Source organism: Cydia pomonella, chromosome 10, assembly GCF_033807575.1.
Source record: "Cydia pomonella isolate Wapato2018A chromosome 10, ilCydPomo1, whole genome shotgun sequence".
Classification (NCBI taxonomy): domain Eukaryota; kingdom Metazoa; phylum Arthropoda; class Insecta; order Lepidoptera; family Tortricidae; genus Cydia; species Cydia pomonella.
This window is the reverse complement of record NC_084712.1, coordinates 2,696,154-2,716,569: the sequence shown is the minus strand read 5'-3', so window position 1 is coordinate 2,716,569 and position 20,416 is coordinate 2,696,154. Positions and strand designations below refer to the sequence as shown.

General features: G+C 38.0%; 1 protein-coding gene across 4 annotated transcripts in view; it reads left to right on the top strand.

Annotated features, from left to right (window-relative positions):
* Positions 1-20,131, top strand: part of LOC133521824 (prominin-like protein) — a 130,416-nt gene extending 110,285 nt beyond the window's left edge. For 2 of the 4 annotated variants that reach the window (XM_061856904.1, XM_061856905.1), the window contains 4 exons: positions 4,484-4,534; positions 11,488-11,652; positions 14,606-14,686; positions 15,820-20,131. In XM_061856904.1, the coding sequence (XP_061712888.1) occupies positions 4,484-4,534; positions 11,488-11,652; positions 14,606-14,686; positions 15,820-15,832 (310 nt within the window). In that variant the 3' untranslated portion in view covers positions 15,833-20,131. Of the gene's footprint in view, positions 1-2,920; positions 3,096-4,483; positions 4,535-11,487; positions 11,653-14,605; positions 14,687-15,819 lie in introns of those variants that run through there. The other 2 variants (XM_061856907.1, XM_061856908.1) reach the window with 2 other exon arrangements.
* Positions 20,132-20,416: the final 285 nt, after the last annotated feature.

Here is a 20,416-nt window from a genome sequence, read left to right as displayed (position 1 = left end):
TTTAGACTGATCTCCCTTTTAAATACTGCACTGCGTGTCTAACAAATGTTATCAAATCCACAATGTTATAGAGAAGTATGCTCAGAGTGCTTACTCCATACATCAGTCTCCTTACTTAATAAATATAAGTTGGGAGGTACGTTAAAACATATTATAAATAAGTTTTTAACTAGTTTAAAATTTAATACTTATATAGCTTGAATTTTATTACAAATAAGTTTCGCAAAGCTCGCTAAAATAAAAACTTAATATAAATGAGTTTTTATCTCTGTATCTTTAGGTATTTAAATAAAAGTAAACAAAATCTACCCTCAAATGGCTTCTTTAAGCCAGTTTAGGGTAGATGAAAACATGACATGATCAAATAATGTAGGTTAAAATCAGGCCGTTCAGTCACAGATCCAGGCGGTTTTGTATTTGGTTGGTTAGCCAATAAATGTTATAACTACCCGAAAATTTACAAATTGTTTGTTTACTTTTATTTAAACACCTAAAGATACAGAGTATGTATGGAATAAGCACTCTAAATTATATTTCTATCAAAAACAATGTCAACTTGCGACTTCCATTTAATAATTATTAATCCCTGTTATATAAATCGTCATTTTTAATAAACTTCAACAGAAGCATTTTCAGACATGCAGTACAGTTGCAAAGAATATCGAATCTGACATGATCATAGCACTGACGACACATCAACGTCTCTCAAATTGTGCTTATCGTCTCAGTTCCGACATTCTCTGCCATCGCCTACTGTCAACACACTCAACTGGCCATTTGTACCCGTATAGTGTTACATGGTGCTTATGAGGACTCGATAGATTTTAACCACGTATTTTTGAGCCTAAAATAATTAAAAATATATATAAGTATAGGTCAATTTTGGAAAAAAAAATGGTTAGGCTTTCGATTTATTTAATGTATTTGTATATAAAAAGTACAGTAGAATTCATTTATAACGACGTCGCTTATAACGACTAACCGTTTTTTAGCGTCGATATTATTTACTCAAGTTCGGTTTAATACATAATTACATACATATGTATGTAAATATCCGTTTTATAAGTCATCCGGTTAGTACGACATAATATCGCCGGTCCCTTGAAGGACGTTATATCCGGATTCTACTGTAAATGTATTGAAAATTGTCGCTTAAATTGATTTTTTTGACTTTATTTTAAAACCTAGTTTTTGCAAAAGTATTACTTGTCACTTATTGACATCTAACAATAAGGATATTTAGACTATGTATATGTTTTATTAAATTAGTATGAACTCTAGAAACTATGTGAATTTCAGAAAAGTTTATAGGACATTTTAGTCTATATATACGATCAGGTATACACTTTTAAAATCTTTCGGGTTCCTAGGGAGCACCGTGCTTAAAGTCTATAGTTAGTCTCCAGCATAGAGAAATAAGTAAGCCTAAAGTGCTCACTCCATACGTTAGTTTTCTTACCATATGCTCATTATATTCGTAGTCGACATCTAGCGTCAAGTAGCGGTTTTAACAGTACTGCTACTTGACAATAGATGTCGCGACGAACGAAAAGTCTGGTGCTCAATAATTTTCAGCTAATATTATAACCGGAACTCTATTTCCAACTCCTGCTTGTAATATTAGTTGTAAATAGTTGAGCAATACACTGTCCGTCAGTCGCGACACTCGTGACATCTAGTGTTAAGCAGTGGTACTGATAAATCCGCTACTTGACGCTAGATGTCGACTACGAAAATAATAAGTATTTTGGTAAGAAAACTGATGTATGGAGTGAGCACTCTATGCTTACTTATTGCTCTGTCTACAGTTAAGTGTGTTGCTTGTACGTTAGTTCTAAGTCATCATTCATCGTCATCATTATTTTGGAATCGTTTGCGAATGCATTCATTCCCTTAATTTACTTTCCGTTGTTTTCGTTCACTAATTTCATATGATTTTTATTAATTTGAGACTTTTGATTTTGTCGTCTTATTTGTCTGTCCGTCTGAGTTGGGTTTGTTTTGCACCCTCATCCCTGTATTTAGTGGACTGTGCCCTTACCAGCGCCGAGGGAGAGCCGACTCTGTTACTATATCGGCTGAGTTCATTTTGCCTTGTCGGTTATGTTCACGGCGCTATAAGATCGAAGAGCTTCGGACACACTATATTATATCTGATATTTTTGAGCGTGAATAGAGAATGACTTCGAACACATACAACAGTTGAAAAAAAAAAGATATTTTTTGTGTATTTTTACACGATCAGGGTTAATTTGACTTTATCTGAACTAGATTGAGTTTATGTTAAGTTGTTCATATTTTTTCAGTTGTTCACTCATCGCCATCAACCCCACAGGCTGGTGCGGGTTTAATTCCCGTCTTAACACTTGTATATTACTAATTTTAAATGTTATTAAAGGGAAAATAATATATGAGCGCTCTTACATCCCTATAAATATATATGTCAGGAACAGGTTTATACAAAAAGTACAAGATATCACGGTGGTTGAGTATTATACTGGGTTCGATCCCCGGAATCTTATGGAATGTCATAATGACAACTTCTGAACGATATTATGACAGCAGACTTCCTATAAATGGGCGCGTTATAAATGGACGTAGTAAAGCGAAAAGGAACCATCCTTGAAAAATTGCATTCATTTAAATGAAAGTTTTTGACGGAAAGTTAAAATAATATATATTTATGTGGGTTTCCTTGTCCCTGAGTTACGTCCATTTTTTATCGTAAAATGCGGGCACATAATTTCAGCTAGAGTATTATAGAAATATTAAAAAACTAAGTATTTGAGCCAGACAATCTTATAAATACCTATTTAAACTTGGGGGTATTTTGAGATAGTATCTTGTATCTTTGAAAATGTCGGAGTATAAGTATATCGGGTTTTATAGGGTTGTTAACGTTTGGGGATGTTGTTAACAGTGAGTATGAGCCGATGTGCCAGCGCCGCGGCTGGTGGCGATGACCCTACGCGCCCTCCGGTAACACAAATACTGTATACAGACGCGCCAACACCGTATGCATGCCTTATATACATACTAGTACGAACACATAAAGGAATCGGAAAATTATAAATAAGTTGCTAGTGAGATATTTAGATGACATTATACTAAATGACACATCACAAGACTTAATTTATCTTTTTTTTTTTTCAATAGTATTTAATTCTATTAGTTACTTTTATATACATTATTACTTGTTATTAAATTCATATAGCTGGATTCAGTAGATATTATTGGATATACATTCTTTAAATCAAAGTAGGTTCAAATAAGTTTAGTTTATATAAAAAAATATAATGAATCGTATTTTAATCATAAATTTATCATATCATAAATTATTTCTAGTAAAATTTAACTGTCAGCTGCATATCTCCATAGCGTCTTACTTATTAAAACTCCGATACCTATACATCACACGTAGGTATTTTGACTGAATCATCGCCAAAACCTCTTGGCTCATTTTGGTATTGGTGCGTCCGCTACCGTGGCGTGTGCTCTTCGACCTTATAGCGGCTTGCACGATACCCTTGCTCTCTGGATTCAACCTTAACGACTACATCATAAGGTGCAATATCCAGCGGACAAGGCTGCTCGGTGTTCCTTCCATGTTGTCGTACATTGCTTGGTCAGTACTCAGTATCATCAGGGCCTTCACTGTATTGCTCGAATGTAACCCGCAGTGTATTCTGAACTTTCTCGTAGACAATATGTAAACTATAGTTAGACTATTTATTAGTATATTTTTTCAATTTAATTTAATTTACTTTTATTTTCCATCGACACCATCATTAGGTATATAGTGTATATATAAGTATTAAGATTTATTGTAAGACTATAAACCCACTAGGCACATGTAGGACGATCGATGACTTATTTTGGTTTTTAGACGCTTAGAAGCGCTCATGTCATTATTTTGCCGGACCCTTTAACATTTGCTATAAGAAGGCGGCGTGATAGGATGCGTTCACAACTTTTTTTTTTTCTTGTCCCCCCCCCCCTGTGTTGTGAACGGACCCTAGCGAACTCGTATGTCCCATATCCAAAAAGTCCAGTAAAATGTTTTGACTTGACAAGTTACACTTACACGCTATCAGTAAATAATGACAAGTCGATAATATTAAAATTGAAAATCACACGCTACGCACGAAATGATATGCTTTTAATCGGTATCCTCGTTTGGGCGCCAAAATGTAACGTTCTTCCAGTATATGTTAGCGTGAAAATGCGAATTCGAAAAAGATACGAGTATACTACCACGCGACTGGATTTTATTGGCGTTCATTTTGTTGCGAATTGCGTACACATAAATGTGTGTACACATAAATATGCGTACCTACTTAGTTGTAGTTTGACTTAACGTTTTGAAAGAGAGAAATCGAAAAATGCTTTGTTTATTACTGATAGTGGGTAAATATTGTATGGGACTCGATTCGCGGCATGCTGCGTCCGCTGCTGGCTGATGACCGTGTGTTGTCTGTTGCAGCGAGTATTTGTATGACGCGTTCGCGGACCGCGATAACGTACCCCTTGCCAAGTAAGTGCCCCACGGACACCTAGCGACCCCTAGCCACTTTCCGCTAGCTTATCTTGTGTTCCGCCTGTGTGTCCGCGGCCTTACAACGCGTCAACTCACGCTCGACCAATCGGAGCGCGGCGGCGCTTTTGATACCTGCCGTGTGTTGTAAAGCTGAGGTTACACGTTCGCATGACGCTTTTCTTGGTTTAGGTTTACTACTTTAATACAATTGTAAATAGACACGGTATAGGAATTTTCTAATATAAGCCTAATTTAAATTTATATCTATCGAGAAAGCGTACCTAATCGATAGCATGAGAAGCATGTCGACTGTAAACTAACGCACGGCCGCATGACGAGACGGACCCTTCCCTTCTGTTTTTTCTGTTTTGTTACTTCTGTTATTTTCCACGCCAGGGACCATTCTAACTTTAATATAAGGATCGGGGTTCGCCCCGTTTAATGTTTCGGTATTCGAGAGATCATCGCTTATTTTCTTGGAAGTTATATTCGAATACTGAAATAGAAATACTTGGAAGGCGGCTATCGTGAAATGATCTCTCAAAGCCGAAGCGACATAGAGCTCGCACTAAGTGAAACGGGATGCAGAGGGTCGAAGCGCAGCACGCTGGACATCGAGGGCAAGCTGGCGTCGTGGCGCGGGCGCGCGCCGTCCGCGCCCTCCGCGCCGCCGCCCGGCGCCGCCACGCCGCCGCACTCGCGCACCGCGCTGCTGCTCGACGGCGGCGACGTCGTGTGCGCGCTCGTGCCGCCGCCCGCCGCGCTCATCGACGACCTCAAGACTAGACTCGACGCGAAGGACGAGGACAACGAGTCCGGCATCCACGAGTCCGAGTAGACTGTGCTTTTGTTTAGATAGAACCCGGTGAAATCTGATCGAGGGTTATGGTGATATCGGCTGAAATAGGTCGTGTGCCGAGTGGACGTAATTTAGGGATCCGACCTACAAAAATTTAATTTTCTATCAAAACAAAAATCATTTCGATCACATATTTTTGAAGATGAATTTACTTCGCTAAACTACGTCCACTGTGCATTTAAGTTTCTATTTAAATTTGCCAGTGTATAAAGCGACTACGTATTATTGTTAAGATTTTATGTCGCATGTGACAAAGTTTCGTGTTTTTAATTAAAATATCTAGACATTTTGAACATTTTATAACCGTAAGAATTTAACTGCGATTTTTTATTATTAATTCTCATTTATTGTATTTACTCTTTTTGTACCTGTTTTAACTAATCTATTTTTGAAATATTTGTAATTAATGATTGACCAATTTACTGTAGCCAAATTACTCGGGTACGAATAAATGTCGACATTTGTTGTCTTCCACGACTCAAGTCCTGTGCACACATAAAATAAGTCTGATCTATGACTATCATACCTGACCCTTACAGTGTGCACCGGACTTTAGTAGATATTTAGAACCATCTGTGTCTTTGAAAAAGGCAACCATACTATCCAAAACGGTCTCCTTTCTCAAAGACGTCCAATTTGTATTTTGACCATTTATCTAAATTTTTGACGTTTTACCCATTGTTGTTTGGAAGCGTATAACGTTTCTCGTCAAGCTAGGGTATATTCTCATATTATTACTGGTTAGGTTAAGTATCACTCGACGCTTTCGCTTGCAAACACGATACGTCCATTCATTACCTTGTTAACCGCTTATGCCTCGCTCCGCGTTATTGGATATTTGATCAAATATTGGACAATTTGAACCAATCCGACTCCAGTCTTATATCGAGGACGTCTACACTAAGTTTGTATCGACTCGATGATGACAATGTACTCGTATGACCGTGACATATGATTGGCGCGCTTAACTGTGTAGTGTGTAGCTACTTAATATAATACCTATTTCCATAAACCACTTGTGGAATTAATTACTTATCGAAACAATGCGGGACATCAGTTCATATCGAATATTTCTCAATCAATCTTGGCGGGTGCAATATTTGACCAAATATCTAATGACCAATCATATATACTAAACGCAACGCTGGTACAATTTTTGACAGTAGTGTTTTAAAATAAATGCGTATATCCATACTGTAGCGTGACATATCGTATGATAACGTTTTGAGCCGTTTTGCAGATAGTTTTGATAACCACATACGGTAGCTTGGATATAAATTGTACGGATTTAGAGTAAGAAGTGACTGAAATTGAAGGATAGTCTGCGTATCATATCGGAATTGAAGTAGGTAGCAGTTCTACATTGGACGATCACACTGTTGGTGTATTTGTTTTGCTTTCATGAGATAAATGACTACAACGTAAACTTCAACTTCAACATTTATTCAGCAAATAGACCACAAGGGCACTTTTACACGTCGACATGGAATTTACATACAAACAAAAACAAGCACATCAACAATTAAGTATAAGATACAATTCATTGAAAATATTAATGCAAACTACTTAAAGTATTATTGTTTAACCTTTTGAACGCCACGCGTATCGTACGCGGCGCGTAATCGTGAACCTTGTCGGTACGCATGAAGCTTGATATTGGGCTGTAGCCGCGCACGTCATATGACGTCTTTGGCGGTGAAAAGGTTAAAGCCCCATTTACAATACCTACAAAATTAACACAGCGTGTTATTGGCAATGAATGTGTAAAAAAATTATGTGTCAAAACAAAGTTCGATTTCTCAGATAAATCAAGAGCCTCTGGTGTAGCTCTTAAGTCCATTGTATTTAAAGCAAAAAATAAAGTTTCTCATACGATCATTTTATTATCATTATATTTTCGGTCAGTTCCATATACAGATCAATGTAATTGTGTCATTAGGGCCTCAATCCATTGACGTTCCTGACGTTTTTCCAGCGCTTTATCACCACATCGCGTTTGTAACTTATAGCAATCGCTATTTGAATCGCTGAAACAGTCAGGCCCTCACTGAGACTCAGTCATCGTCCAATGTAAACTACATGGAATATCAGCAACATATTTAGAATATTTACGTAAACTTAAGTGCAATGCAGTGAATTGATGTACCCAGTATACCATTTACCGTTAACTGTGTATCCTGTGTGTTGTGCGTACGCTAAGTCTTTTCGATGTTTTACATTTATACCTACATTGTAAGGTAACAAACTTAGGATAAGAAGTACTTTTCTGCCATTTATGACATGTCAATGTTTAATTTGTCTTGTTAATATGGTTGTGGTGTTTCTCTCTTAGTCCAGTCTTTTACATATTTTGTTTTTATAAAAGTGCAGATAGAATTTATTTGGTGAGACAGTTTTTGAGTTTGTTAAAATTAAAAAATACTAGTGACGTGTTCTCATATCTAGTTAAAAGTGACTGCATTAATGTGGGTAGTTGATAAGTTAGCTGTAAGTCCAGGTTAGGGCCGACGTCCAGCGGCGGCGCGATAGGTAAACTATACATTTGTTTGCGTTGCTTTAGCATGCGTCATCCGCGGCACACCGAGCTTCCGAATGATTGCATTAAACGTTGTATTTGCTCGATAAGAATTCTGTATGGTCTGTGCGCATTGGACAGAGCCCTTTAAGTTTGCTTTGACATTTCACGTCAAACTGACAGCTGTGTCCTTGTGCGTCGTAGGGTTGGCCATCTTGTGGTCTTAATCGAAAACTTTAGAATGTGGACGGCCGATTCTCCATACATACATAGTCCCCATTTTCCTCTCTGGATATAGACATTTTGGAAAATATTTTCACATAACTTGATGTATATTAATGATAGCTATGCCTCTACATTTGACTTTTTCAGATTTTTTAATTATTGTAAAAATTAGGAGCGATAATTAGTTTTCATACCTGTCATGTCTTAAAATAATTGAACTTAAAAAAATATCTAACTACGTTTGTATGAAAAGACAATTTCGCGTGGGTCCTCCACTTTCGTCTTGAAGGTGCATACAGCAAGTACCTGCATTATTTCATATTTTTGGTAGTTTTTTTTTATATAAATTAGATTTAGAGGGCGCCGTAAGCCTTCAGTAAGAAATGCATATACTTGGAAAAATTCGACCAATGCTGCCGTGACCCCGGAGGCCGAGTGGCTCAGGCACCTGCCGCGATAGCAGAGGACGTTGGTTCGGTTCCAGCCTGGGGCACTGGAGGCCTTGGTCACTTTTTCTTAGTATATGATATTTATTTCAGTTTATAAATTAGGTTTATACGGAAAATCAGCGTAACATTATTATTATTATTAAATAGTGTATTTCATTCAACTGTTTCATATATTTCTAGCCACGTGTAGCTTTGTGTGCCACGGTCTTCCAATACGTCTGTTGTGTTAACAGCAATGTTGGCCGAATGTTAATTCCAATTGACGATCAACCATTACAAATTGAACCGTAAACGGTTACAGTTTACGGTTCAATTTGTAATGGTTAATGTTCAATTGCATAAACATTTCGGCCAACACTGGTTAACAGCTTGTGTGTGTGCTAACTTTTCTAGATCTTTCCGTTTATTTAGTGCACTAAATTAGGCATGTTTGTGTACTAATAAATATTAATTAACTTAATTCATCATCATTGGTAACAATTTAAATTTACTAAAATAATAAGCATGAAATCATTTCACTCTGGTTTTCTGAAAGACTTTTCTAAATTCCGATGAAAGTTTTCTAAAACTGTTATCTAAACTTATCCAGACTTACACATAGTAAATATATGCATATTAAACTTTTTAATTGAGATGATGGTGGTAAAAGAAACGATGAAAAGAAAATAAACAGAAGTGTTATTCCATACATAGAAAAGTGAAAAATAGGAATAAATTAAAACCAGAAAGAAAAAAAAGTGTATTCTCTGTACTTATCTGCAGATATCATTGTTGAAATTATTAACCAATGAAAATGATCTAATTTAAACCTGCATAAGGCCCGTTTTTATAACCTATATCCCAGATTCTAAAATGACTAAAGTAAAGAGGCTAATCGCGCTAAATAGGGGACGCGCATTATTGTATGTGTCTCGCTCACACCGTCTCATTGACCACTGGCATTATGAGCGGGACAGCATTAGTGAATATTACGCGAAACTCTGCGTAGGGGACGCCACTACCACAATCCATCAAAATCTGAGGGTCTACCGCCAAACAAGGAAATCGAAATTCGTTATCTAACCTCTCTATCACTCTTACATATTCGAGAGATAAAGGCGCAGATAGCTAAATTTCGATTTTCGCGTTTCCCGGTAGGCCCTTTGTAAAACCGCGTTGATGCATCAATCATATTTTATTATTTGTGAAAACTTGTCAAAAAACAGTTTAAGGCACAGTATGTATGTTACTCTATGGTTTACGAAAAGTGCACTCTGGCGGCAGAATATTGCAGTAATACTCCCTATTAGACTCAGTTTGGGCAATTGAAATAAAATTTTAATATTTGTGTTCTAAAACGTTAAAACAAGCATTTTACTGAACTTTTCAACGTTTCTTAGGATACCAATTCGTCTCAAATGTCTGTAAAGCTAAAAGTGTGCCTGTGGAAGTATTGCCGTGTAATGTGGAGTCACGCTTGCTACTGCGCACGGTGCAGTCGCCAACAGAAATATCGGAGCGGCCAAGGTGCTCACAAATATCTGAACACGCCTCGATTGTCAAGGCGTTAGTGTAAGGCCTGAGCGGGCGCTTGAAGCGGAGCGTTCGGCGGGGCGTGCAGCGTGGCGTCGGGCTCACAAGTGATTTGAGCAGCGATTTGAGCAGCGTGAACTAAGGCCGCTCCTATACGTTGGCATTTGTTTAACATGCACGCTGCACGCTCCGCCCCGCTGCACGCCCAACTCGAGCGCCCACTCAGATCTTACACTTAGAGTGCGTGTTCAGATATTTTTGAGCACCTTGCCCGTTCCGATAAATCTGATGGCGACTGTGCCTTGTGTGCAATACACTAACATATAAGTATCTCAGTCTTGACGTTCATTTGGGTAGCGCAAGAAACATTGATTGCACAAACTTAATTCTGTTCAATTTTAATCTTTAGCCATACTCTGTGAGATAAATAGTCAAGCCTACTGTACTGAACCACCTTTGCTGTGGGATAAATCCTCAAATCGCACGTGTTAATTTGTTAGTGTTAATTTAATTAATACATTTTTGCTGACGGTCAGCTGCGTATGGGACAGCCTATTATTTCCACAAATAAAGGTTAGTTCCATAGTGTGGTGTGCACTATACGTTACACACGCCTTCACATAATCTGTCTATATATGCTCCGTAGGTTAAGGATCATATTTCATAGTTAAACTATGCTTCCAACCAACAAGTTGTCTCAATTGACGCCACACCTCACATGGCGATCCTGCCATGGAGGGATGGAAGTCGGGAGGCGTATTGATACAACCAGAGTCTTAATAAGACTACACATTATTCGTAAAGATCATTAATTCTATAGCATTAGAATGCACGTATATCAGCATCTATAGTTCTATACACTACAATAGTAAAGGTGGTTCCGTATGACTTATATATTAATCTTGCAGTGTAGATATGGCAAAAAGTTGAATAGATCAGCCTGTATAAATAGGTACTAAGTCGTTCTGCAGACTTAGTACCTAAAATAAGTTTTCGCAGGTTGCTTGCTGTGGCTATCATCAGAATGAACGATTAATCGTGTTTGAAATGTTCGTTGCACTTTGAAAAAAATAGTTGCGGCACTCACTGCAGGCGAATACGTAGTGTGCTCTCTGTCACACCTGTGGCGGGTAGCGTCCTGTCTCTGTTTTACTTGTTTCGCGTGCAGCGAGTTTTTTACTCGACTATAGTCATTGTATAACGCAATTTGTTATACATGACGACCACTTATTAATAATAAATAGGAGGAGTATAGAGATAAAAAAAAAAACTTTTCACGATGTCTTTTGTCATACATATAGGTATTGTTGCTGTACAAATGCTTTTGCAGTGAACATTTCCAACACCTCAAAAGCTTCCGAGCTATCCACTTATTAATGTAATATTTTAGCGCCTACAAGGCAGAGAAGCGCGCGGGGCGAGACGCGCGGCGCGGGGCCGGGGCCGGGGGCGGCGGGGGCGGGGGCTCGGGCGCGCGGGAGGAGGCGCGCGGCGCCGCGCTGGCCGCGCCCCTCGACGCACACCACGCGCGCAGATATAATGATATGGCGCCAAAGTGAGTACCTACACACACACACATACACGTATCACACGTACACAACACGCGCAATGTCGCGCATGCACGTATACGCACTCACGCACCGGATGAATGCTGAATTGCTCTGCAGGAGCTTCTCCTTCTTCCTCGCGTTGTCCCGGCATTTTGCCACGGCTCATCAGAGCCTGGGGTCCGCTTGACAACTAATCCCAAGATTTAGCGTAGGCACGAAAGCGACTGCCATCTGACCTTCCGACCCAGAGGGTAAACTAGGACTTGTTGGGATTAATCCGGTTTCCTCACGATGTTTTCCTTCACCGAAAAGCGACTGGTAAATATCAAATGATAATTCGTACGTAAGTTCCGAAAAACTCGTTGGTACGAGCCGGGGTTTGAACCCGTGACCTACGGATTGCAAGTCGCACGCTCTTACCGCTAGGCCAACAGCGCTTTTTGCTGCTGTGTAGGAGCTTAACCTCTAAAACCTAGATGGATCGATGTTTCGCCCTCGTTAGCCTCTGGTATGAAAATTAAATCGAATCATTACTTTACCATTTTATACCCGACGTGCTACCGCGAACACTCGAGCAAACTAATTATTTTAAAAATGTACCTTAGGTTGATCAAATTGCCGTTCTCATACGTCCCTATATTTTAAATTTCATCGAAATCGCCGAAACGCCGTTTTTGAAGTTATCAAAAAAAGTTATGCAAACGTATCTGAACAAATATGATAGATTATTTGCCGCTACTATATGCCCTAATAATATTCCACGTAGTTACGAAAACGAGCGAAAATTACATACATTTTTACCAGAATCACACTGACGGATTCATGGGGTGATTCTGGTCATAGATACTAATACAATTTGATTCGACCCAACACGCGTTACGTTTCATCGGGTCGCGTTTTAATAATGTGTTTCCGTCTATAACAATATGTTGCATGACGTGTTTTAACGTATTAAACGTTACTACAACGTGTATAGCAACAAGTGTTACTGTAATAGGGAATATTATGCAAAACTCTGCGTAGAGGGCGCTACTAGCACAAACACAGGGCCTACCCCGAATCACGAAAATCGAAATTTTGTTACCTACCTCTTTACTCTTACATATTCGAGCTATAGAGAGGCAGATAACGAAATTTTGATTTTCGTGTTTCGCGGCTGACTCTCATCAAAGTCATAGTGAAAACTTGTCAGAAAATTGTTTAAGGCATAGTATGTATAAGCAAATAAAATTGAATGTAATAGAGAGGTAAAGTCTATGAAAAAAACGTGCCCGTTAGTGCCCAAAACAGATGGCGCTGTACTGCGCCCATAGAAATAGGATAGTATAGAACGACTGTCAAACTTGGAAAGTGTGACCAAAAATTAAATGCAAGTGTGTGCGTAAATTGTCTATGTGCGAACAAAAATAGTGATGTCATGTTACAACATATTAATAATCTATCGATGTTTAACTGCTTTATCGACTACTTTTTCAAATGTGTTTGAAAAAGTTGAAAATGATAAAGTTGAAGTTGTTTGAAAATGTGTTCGCAAAGAGTTGACTTACCAAAGAAAATTTGAATTTCGCGCCTTTTCCTGCTGACAACTTTGGTTGGATATGTATACGCTGTATACAAGTATACGCTGTCTTGTGTTTCCTTGTGTTGGCGGCAAAGCCGTGTAAAAGTGGTTAAAATGTAAGTACTGTGTTGGAAAGTGAAGTTTAAATTTATCGCTAAACATGTACACGTTCAAAAAAGGTATTATAACAATCGTTATTATTTTAAGTCGGTTATAAAGGTAATATCTTAATGAAGTCTTGTGAACAACTAATTCCATACCTACTAATATACCGACAAGTTATCGATACAGTCATATGAACATTTTGTCAAGCCCTAGCGTAAAGTAACAGTTTAGGTTTTTACACAAAATATTCTAAATTATTGACTAATATGATGAAATATTAACACATAATTGAAGAAAAACTTATAATGAACTGTTATAATTGGTTTTTTACACTTTTTATGCTGTTAATTTGATAAAATATCGTTACGAAAATTTCGCTAGGAATATCATAATTACCTGTGAAATGAGTATTTTCCTGGGTTTTTTGGCCCTGAAACACTACAACCCGGCACACAACATGACACCATCGTCACTAAATTACTTAATGTATAATTTTCTTTTTGATTCGCTTATATTTTTCACGTTAAAAAATACGGCAATATGATTTTGGCCGCCTCGGCCGCCTTCGAACTCAAAATTGGTTACGTTTTCTCATATGTAGTCTGCCTCTTTTGCACTTATGGCTTGTTCATATACGTCATGGCTTCCCTTTCGCACACTTCATCTGTCTGTCAAGCGAAGCGACTGACATGTCTCTGACTGCGCCATATATTTTACGGTCACTGAATTGTCAAATGTCAACTTTTGACAATCAGAGTTACCGCACAATGTATGTAATTTAATGACGACCGGTCTGGCCTAGTGGGTAGTGACCCTGCCTATGAAGCCGATGGTCCCGGGTTCAAATCCTGGTAAGGGCATTTATTCGTGTGATGAGACTGATGAGCATGGATATTTGTTCCTGAGTCATGGGTGTTTTCTATGTATTTAAGTATTTATAAATATTTATATATTATATATATCGTTGCCTAAGTACCCGCAACACAAGCCTTATTGAGCTTACTGTGGGACTTTGTCAATTTGTGTAATAATGTCCTAAAATATTTATTTATTTATTTAATAATATTTATGAAGCTGTACAGCGCCATCTCGTTTACCTGTCAAATTCGAAGCACGAAATAATCTTAGATTTTACACTACTTACTCAATTACTGTATATTTGTTTAAAATAATCTATAGTTTACAATATGAGCCGGTGCTGCACTCTGGCGGCAGAACATTGCAGTAATACCCCCTATTTGCATGTTACGCGCCGCGTTACAGCACGTTGAATGTTGCATTGCGTGTTGCAGGCACTGGGAAGAAGGCCCTCCCCGCTACCACGGACCCACTGAGTACGAGCGCCCCCCTCCCTACTACTATCCCGGACCAAAGTGAGTACACTCACTACTCTCCTTACTACTACTACTACTTACTTACTTAGTACTTTCAACTCCTATATGGACGATACAAGAAATACTGACAATGTCCAAAATTCAGCGCGGTCTTTTGAACGGAAGTTGACTTATTTTGATTAAGGGCAAAGAGAATATAAAATAGAGGTGGATTGTCAAAGAAAATTTTGTAGTGACAGTAGTTTTTTGCCATTTTTCGACACATGACTAAAACTTTTATAACGCCATTTGACTTTGATTTATTCTTTTACTGATATGTGTTAAATTTGTTGAATTACAAAAAGTGGCGCCATCTAATAAATCAAAGGCCAAAGGTATGCCAGCATCGTTTCGAGTGATGGCGCCATAACCTTTAGGTTGTGCCCGGTAAGATGGCGCCACGTTTTGATATTTAACAAATTTAACACATATTAGTGACAGAATAAGGATCCAAGTCAAATAGCCTTCTAAAAGTTTTAATCATGTGTCGAAAGATGCCAGTAAAATGACATGGCCACAAAGTTTTCTTTGACAATACACCTATATTTCAAATTCTCTTTGCTAGGGGTCTAAGCGCCGAAGAAAATTGATGGAACAGAACTGCTTCAAAATAACTTGACTCGCGTTCAATATACGGCGCGGCGGAACTACCCCAAACCATAGGTCTAAGCGACGAACAGTATGAATGGAACTGAAACCTGCTAGGTTAGTGGCGCCATCTGGCAGTAACCCGAAAACTAAAGGAATGCAATTATTATAGACATTGTCAGTATTCTTGTTTTATTCGTCTATGCCTTTATGTTTTGTCATATAATAAAATTCTTCATATTATTTAGTTCCCTTATTTCGTCAAAGTATATCGAGTACCTACTTTGTTATATTTTTATTGTTAACCTGTTTGGTTAATGTTAACCTCATACAAATAAAAAATGTAGTTTTATCCAATTTTACCTAACCGAAATTTTATTTCTTTACTTTTTGACGCTCAAATTTCTCAAAATTCCCGAACGAAACGGTTAGGAAAATAGTCCCTATGCTTATGCTTCTAACGGTGGTGGCTACACGTAATATGTGCCTAACATTTACCATTCAAAACTTAACTGTATTTTCCTAACATACGGTCTCTTTTCCAGTGATAGACAGTAAACTGGCCCTCACGGAACTAGACGACCTGCTGAAGTACTGAGACCGCTCCGCGCGGACCTGAGAACGAAAAGGTTATAACTACCATAAGTAATGAGCGATTTGAACTCTATGCGGTTCGCGCAAGACTCAATTTAAAACGAAAGTTGGTAAGAGCCTTTGAAGTTCTTATAGAGTATTTTTCCAATATAGCCAAGCCTAAACTAAACTATATCTATATTATTACCTACTTTGACATATGACATATTCATTATAAAAAAAATATAGATTATGCAACGATGACATATTTGATAAGAAATAATGCGGAAGGCAACCTTCTTTAATCTTTATACATTGGTGGGAAGAAACTTTGTGCCCATCTAATTTGATTTTAAATGTGGAAAAGGTAATAATATAGATATTTAGAATGGCATTCCATTTAGGTCTCCCTTAAGGGGATGTCCCCATAGTTAGTTGTTGCAAGTTCTTCGTCTATAGGTTAAATAATGAAATAGTATGTAACTTAAGTGACCACACACAAAAGTAACTGGTTTAAGGCCGACATAGATGGAGCAATTTGTTGTACAATTTACGTACACACGTTTAACAATCGTTGCCGTAATATTTATGAAGACCTGTAGCGCCATGTAGTTTAGCTGTGTGTAACCTATGACTCATAAATTCAAAATATAAAAACATACGACATCACAACAATATCTAAGTATCACAAATCTTTTCTTAGTTCCCAGTACAACATTGAATAATAAGATATTAAAATTTCAAGGTTTAAGTTATGCATTGTCTGACATAAAGTTGCTTTATATATCGTCAGTTGACAGCTAAAACGCACTGATTGCATAATGGTACATTACGATACAAGTGCGAAAAATAGGAAATTCGCAACGACAATTTAAAACAACACCGACACGACTATTCGCACATGTATCGTACAAACTTTTATAGTACATATGGCCCTTTTAATTTTCGCCATAGTTACGTAATGTCCTAATTATTGCACTAGTGCAGTAAAGTACCATATGTACTGTAACAGTTAAACAAAAATCAGCCTTGTTTTGTTATAACACTTCACTAGGCTCTGATTTTGTGATAGTAATTACTAAGCTTTGGTTGACACTCGACGATATTTAGACTGCAACATCTTACTGCGTCTATAAGCGGCCTAAATAGTTTACTGTTGTGTCGTGGACAAGTCTGCCAACTGTCATGTCTCATGTGTCATGACTGTCAAGTCTGTACTGTGAATGTGATGGTCGGAACTTTAATTATACAATTTTAGTGTTAACGAGTCGGTCCGTCTAGCCGGAGTCACACAGTAACTGCCATAAAACGACTGTCATTTAGTATTTTTTACCGTTTGAGAACGCTTTAATTTATAACGAAATGCGCACAACTTGATACTTGGTAGGTGCGTCTGCAATTCCACGTTCACACATTCTGCGTTCCACAGAGCAAGCAGAATTCACATATCGTCGGTTTAAGTCTCAAACTTCTTAATAGCATGTTTGTAGGAGATTTGCGACCTTAGCTTTTAATATTTAAAGTTTAATATCGTTAACCAAGGGATGAAAGGCACTCGACTGTCGAGAGCGCCAATAGTCCGAAACTGAAATGGTGCCTTTCATCCAAGGCGCGGAAGCGATTTTAAAAATAGCGGTAAATACCGGTTTATTACGGTTTAACTCCGAACATAAGAACGCGAACGTTTTATGAACTTTATTGTAACCTAAATAAACTGGTTTATTCGACGAGCGAATATAAGAAGAAACCGGTTTTATTATTCTAAACCGGTTAATTTAACAGGAACTTTGTGAAAATTTTCTCCTAAAAATCGGTTTAAAATAACGGTTTTGCGAACGAAACCAAATTTAAAGGACTTGCGCCAAGTACATGATAACGGTTTGGAAATTTAACCGGTTTCCGAGGCTTGCTTTCACCCCTTGGTTAACAATCTACTATTGAACTTTAAGTATTGTAAGCTAAGGTCGCAAATCTCTTACATGGATATAATTATATTAATACGTTCGTCGAAAAATTGCTACCGGCCGCCGATCATTGGTCATTTGTCTCGCCACTCGCGCGCATATGTATAGTAATTTCAAGGTGAAGTTTTCAAGACCTTTGTGGTGCTGCCACCTATTGGGAAACGCAAGTAAGACTTAAAGGTTGTGGACGTACGTAAATCAATCTGATTTGAAAAATACACGAGCACATAATCATGACAGGCCGTCCCATGAAATAAACGTTTTGAAAACATTAAAAATGAAATAAGCACACTGTAAACGCTTAAGTAATGCGCATTTCGTTTTTGGCAAACTTGCCGCACAAATATTGGGAATTTTGAGTTATTCTCGAATATGAATTAATTATAAGTAATCTAATTTAATCGCTACAATGATTTGTTATGAAAAAGACAATATCGCCAAACTTTGTATTGTGAACGCACCGTGGCACCGCTTATGTTAGTAATTAGTGTTATTTTAGACGAGCACTGTTTTAAACAGCTTAAGAGCAATGAAAACTGGTAAGCTTTGGATATATATTTATTCAAAGTAATCCTTTTTCAATAGGCTGGTCCACACAGCCAGCATACGCGCGAGGCAATTTCCTTGGCCGAGGCACGTCTACACTGGCCGTTTTGTGCGGAAATTGCCTCGCGCGTATGCTCGCTCTATGTGGTCCCGCCTGATGCCCGTTTCATTTTCAGGCAAAAGGTTTTCGGTTCGGTAAAGATGCATTTAGAAATCGTCTTTATCGACATCTAAGTGTCTTTTGCCTGTGAACATCACTTAAATAACAAAATAAGTGGTGCATCGGTGCTAGACTCCTATTTAACCACGCAAAGTCATATATCAACATCTCTCGCTTGTATCTGATGATGCGTTGTACAAAGTTCGGAACCGCTTTATAAAATACCGGTTTATTTCGGTTTTCCCCCGACCTTTTATAAGAACGCGAACATTTTAAGAACTATATTGTAACCTAATAAAACGGTTTTTCGAGCGAAACCGAAATTAAAATATTTTGCGCCAAGCACCGGTTTGGAAATTTAATCGGTTTCTGAGCCTTGGCGTTACAGAGAGATTGTGATTTGTGTGTGTCGAATGGAAGTCTGTGAAGAGATTCGATGCATTTATTAATAAGATTAGTATACTCGGCCGTCGGCCGCTACTCATTTATTGTTACTGTAAGCTAGCGGCCCGCGTCTGGCGAATCATAGAGAATTTACGCAACTACATATTAGTGACATCACGAATTTTAATCTATGGTCGTCAGTACGTTTGATCATCGCTCGATAACTCTTTGAATTACAGTTAACTTTTGGTTATAGAGTTAGACCAAGATACAGACAGTGCAAGTGTTATTTTAAACATCTATCAAATTATGACGTTTACTTAACACTTGCACAGGCTGGGCTATCTAAATCGCTGCAATCTTAGCTTGGTCTGACTCTAATGTGTTTCCTGTTTCCGAAATGGTATGAATTTTGGTACTAGGAAATATTCATTTTAAACAAAAAAGTTACTGTGTCTAAATTAAGGACGCTAAACACGAAGAATTTCGTCAATTGACCACCCATTTACTATCTTTATCGCGCGCGCCTAACTATATCGCTGTCCCGCTCGCACAGTGGCATAAAATGACAGCAATATACGCCCGGCATGAACAGCCGGTAATATGGGACGGCAATATACGCCCGTGCGATAGAGATGGAAAAGCGGTCTTATATGGCGGTGTAAGAAATTCATCGTGCTTTATAGAAAAGTCCTCAGCGATGGTTGTAAGTGGTAAATCTAAGAAGTCTAGTGAGTTTGTATTTTACAAGTAAAGAATCTTAGAATCCGCTCGTCTGTGGGCGAGGATAGGTTATTTAGTTAATTATTTGGTGATTATCCATTATTAGTAAGTGATTTTTTAATTGTTGACTCGGTGCGAGAGAGTGCAAATTTTTATTTAGGTGTATTAAATGTGTCATATTGTATTCGTTAGTTAGGTTAGAGACGGATAAAAAGTCTGCCAAACTCGATATGAAGTTGCTTAAATTATGTTGTAGATGGCACCTCTTTTGCCTTTGTAAAAGTATGTCAAGTATGTCATGTTTTTATTCTTGGTTTAAGCCACTAGATGGCGCAATATCGCGCGCCAGATCTGTAGGCATTAATTGTTTTCGTTTTCGATTCATGTCACAAGATAGCAGAGTCTCCAATACGCACAGTCTCTATAAATAATTATCACGTAAAACAAACCCAGAAACTTTTTTCTGGGTTCGGGTATAATTATCACGTAAAACAAACCCAGAAACTTTTTTCTGGGTTCGTGATAATTATTTATAGAGACTGTGCGTATTGGAGACTCTGCTATCTTGTGACATGAATCGAAAACGAAAACAATTAATGTCTACAGTTCTGGCGCGCGATATTGCGCCATCTAGTGGCTTAAACCAAAAATAAAAACATGACATACTTCGCGCCAATGAATAGGGGGCTTCTGGGCTGCACCCTTCAGTTTATGCACGTTCCATATAGAAAACTAATTAATGTAAGACGTTAGAATGTCATTTTTATTTCTCGATTCACGTTTGTCGATAAA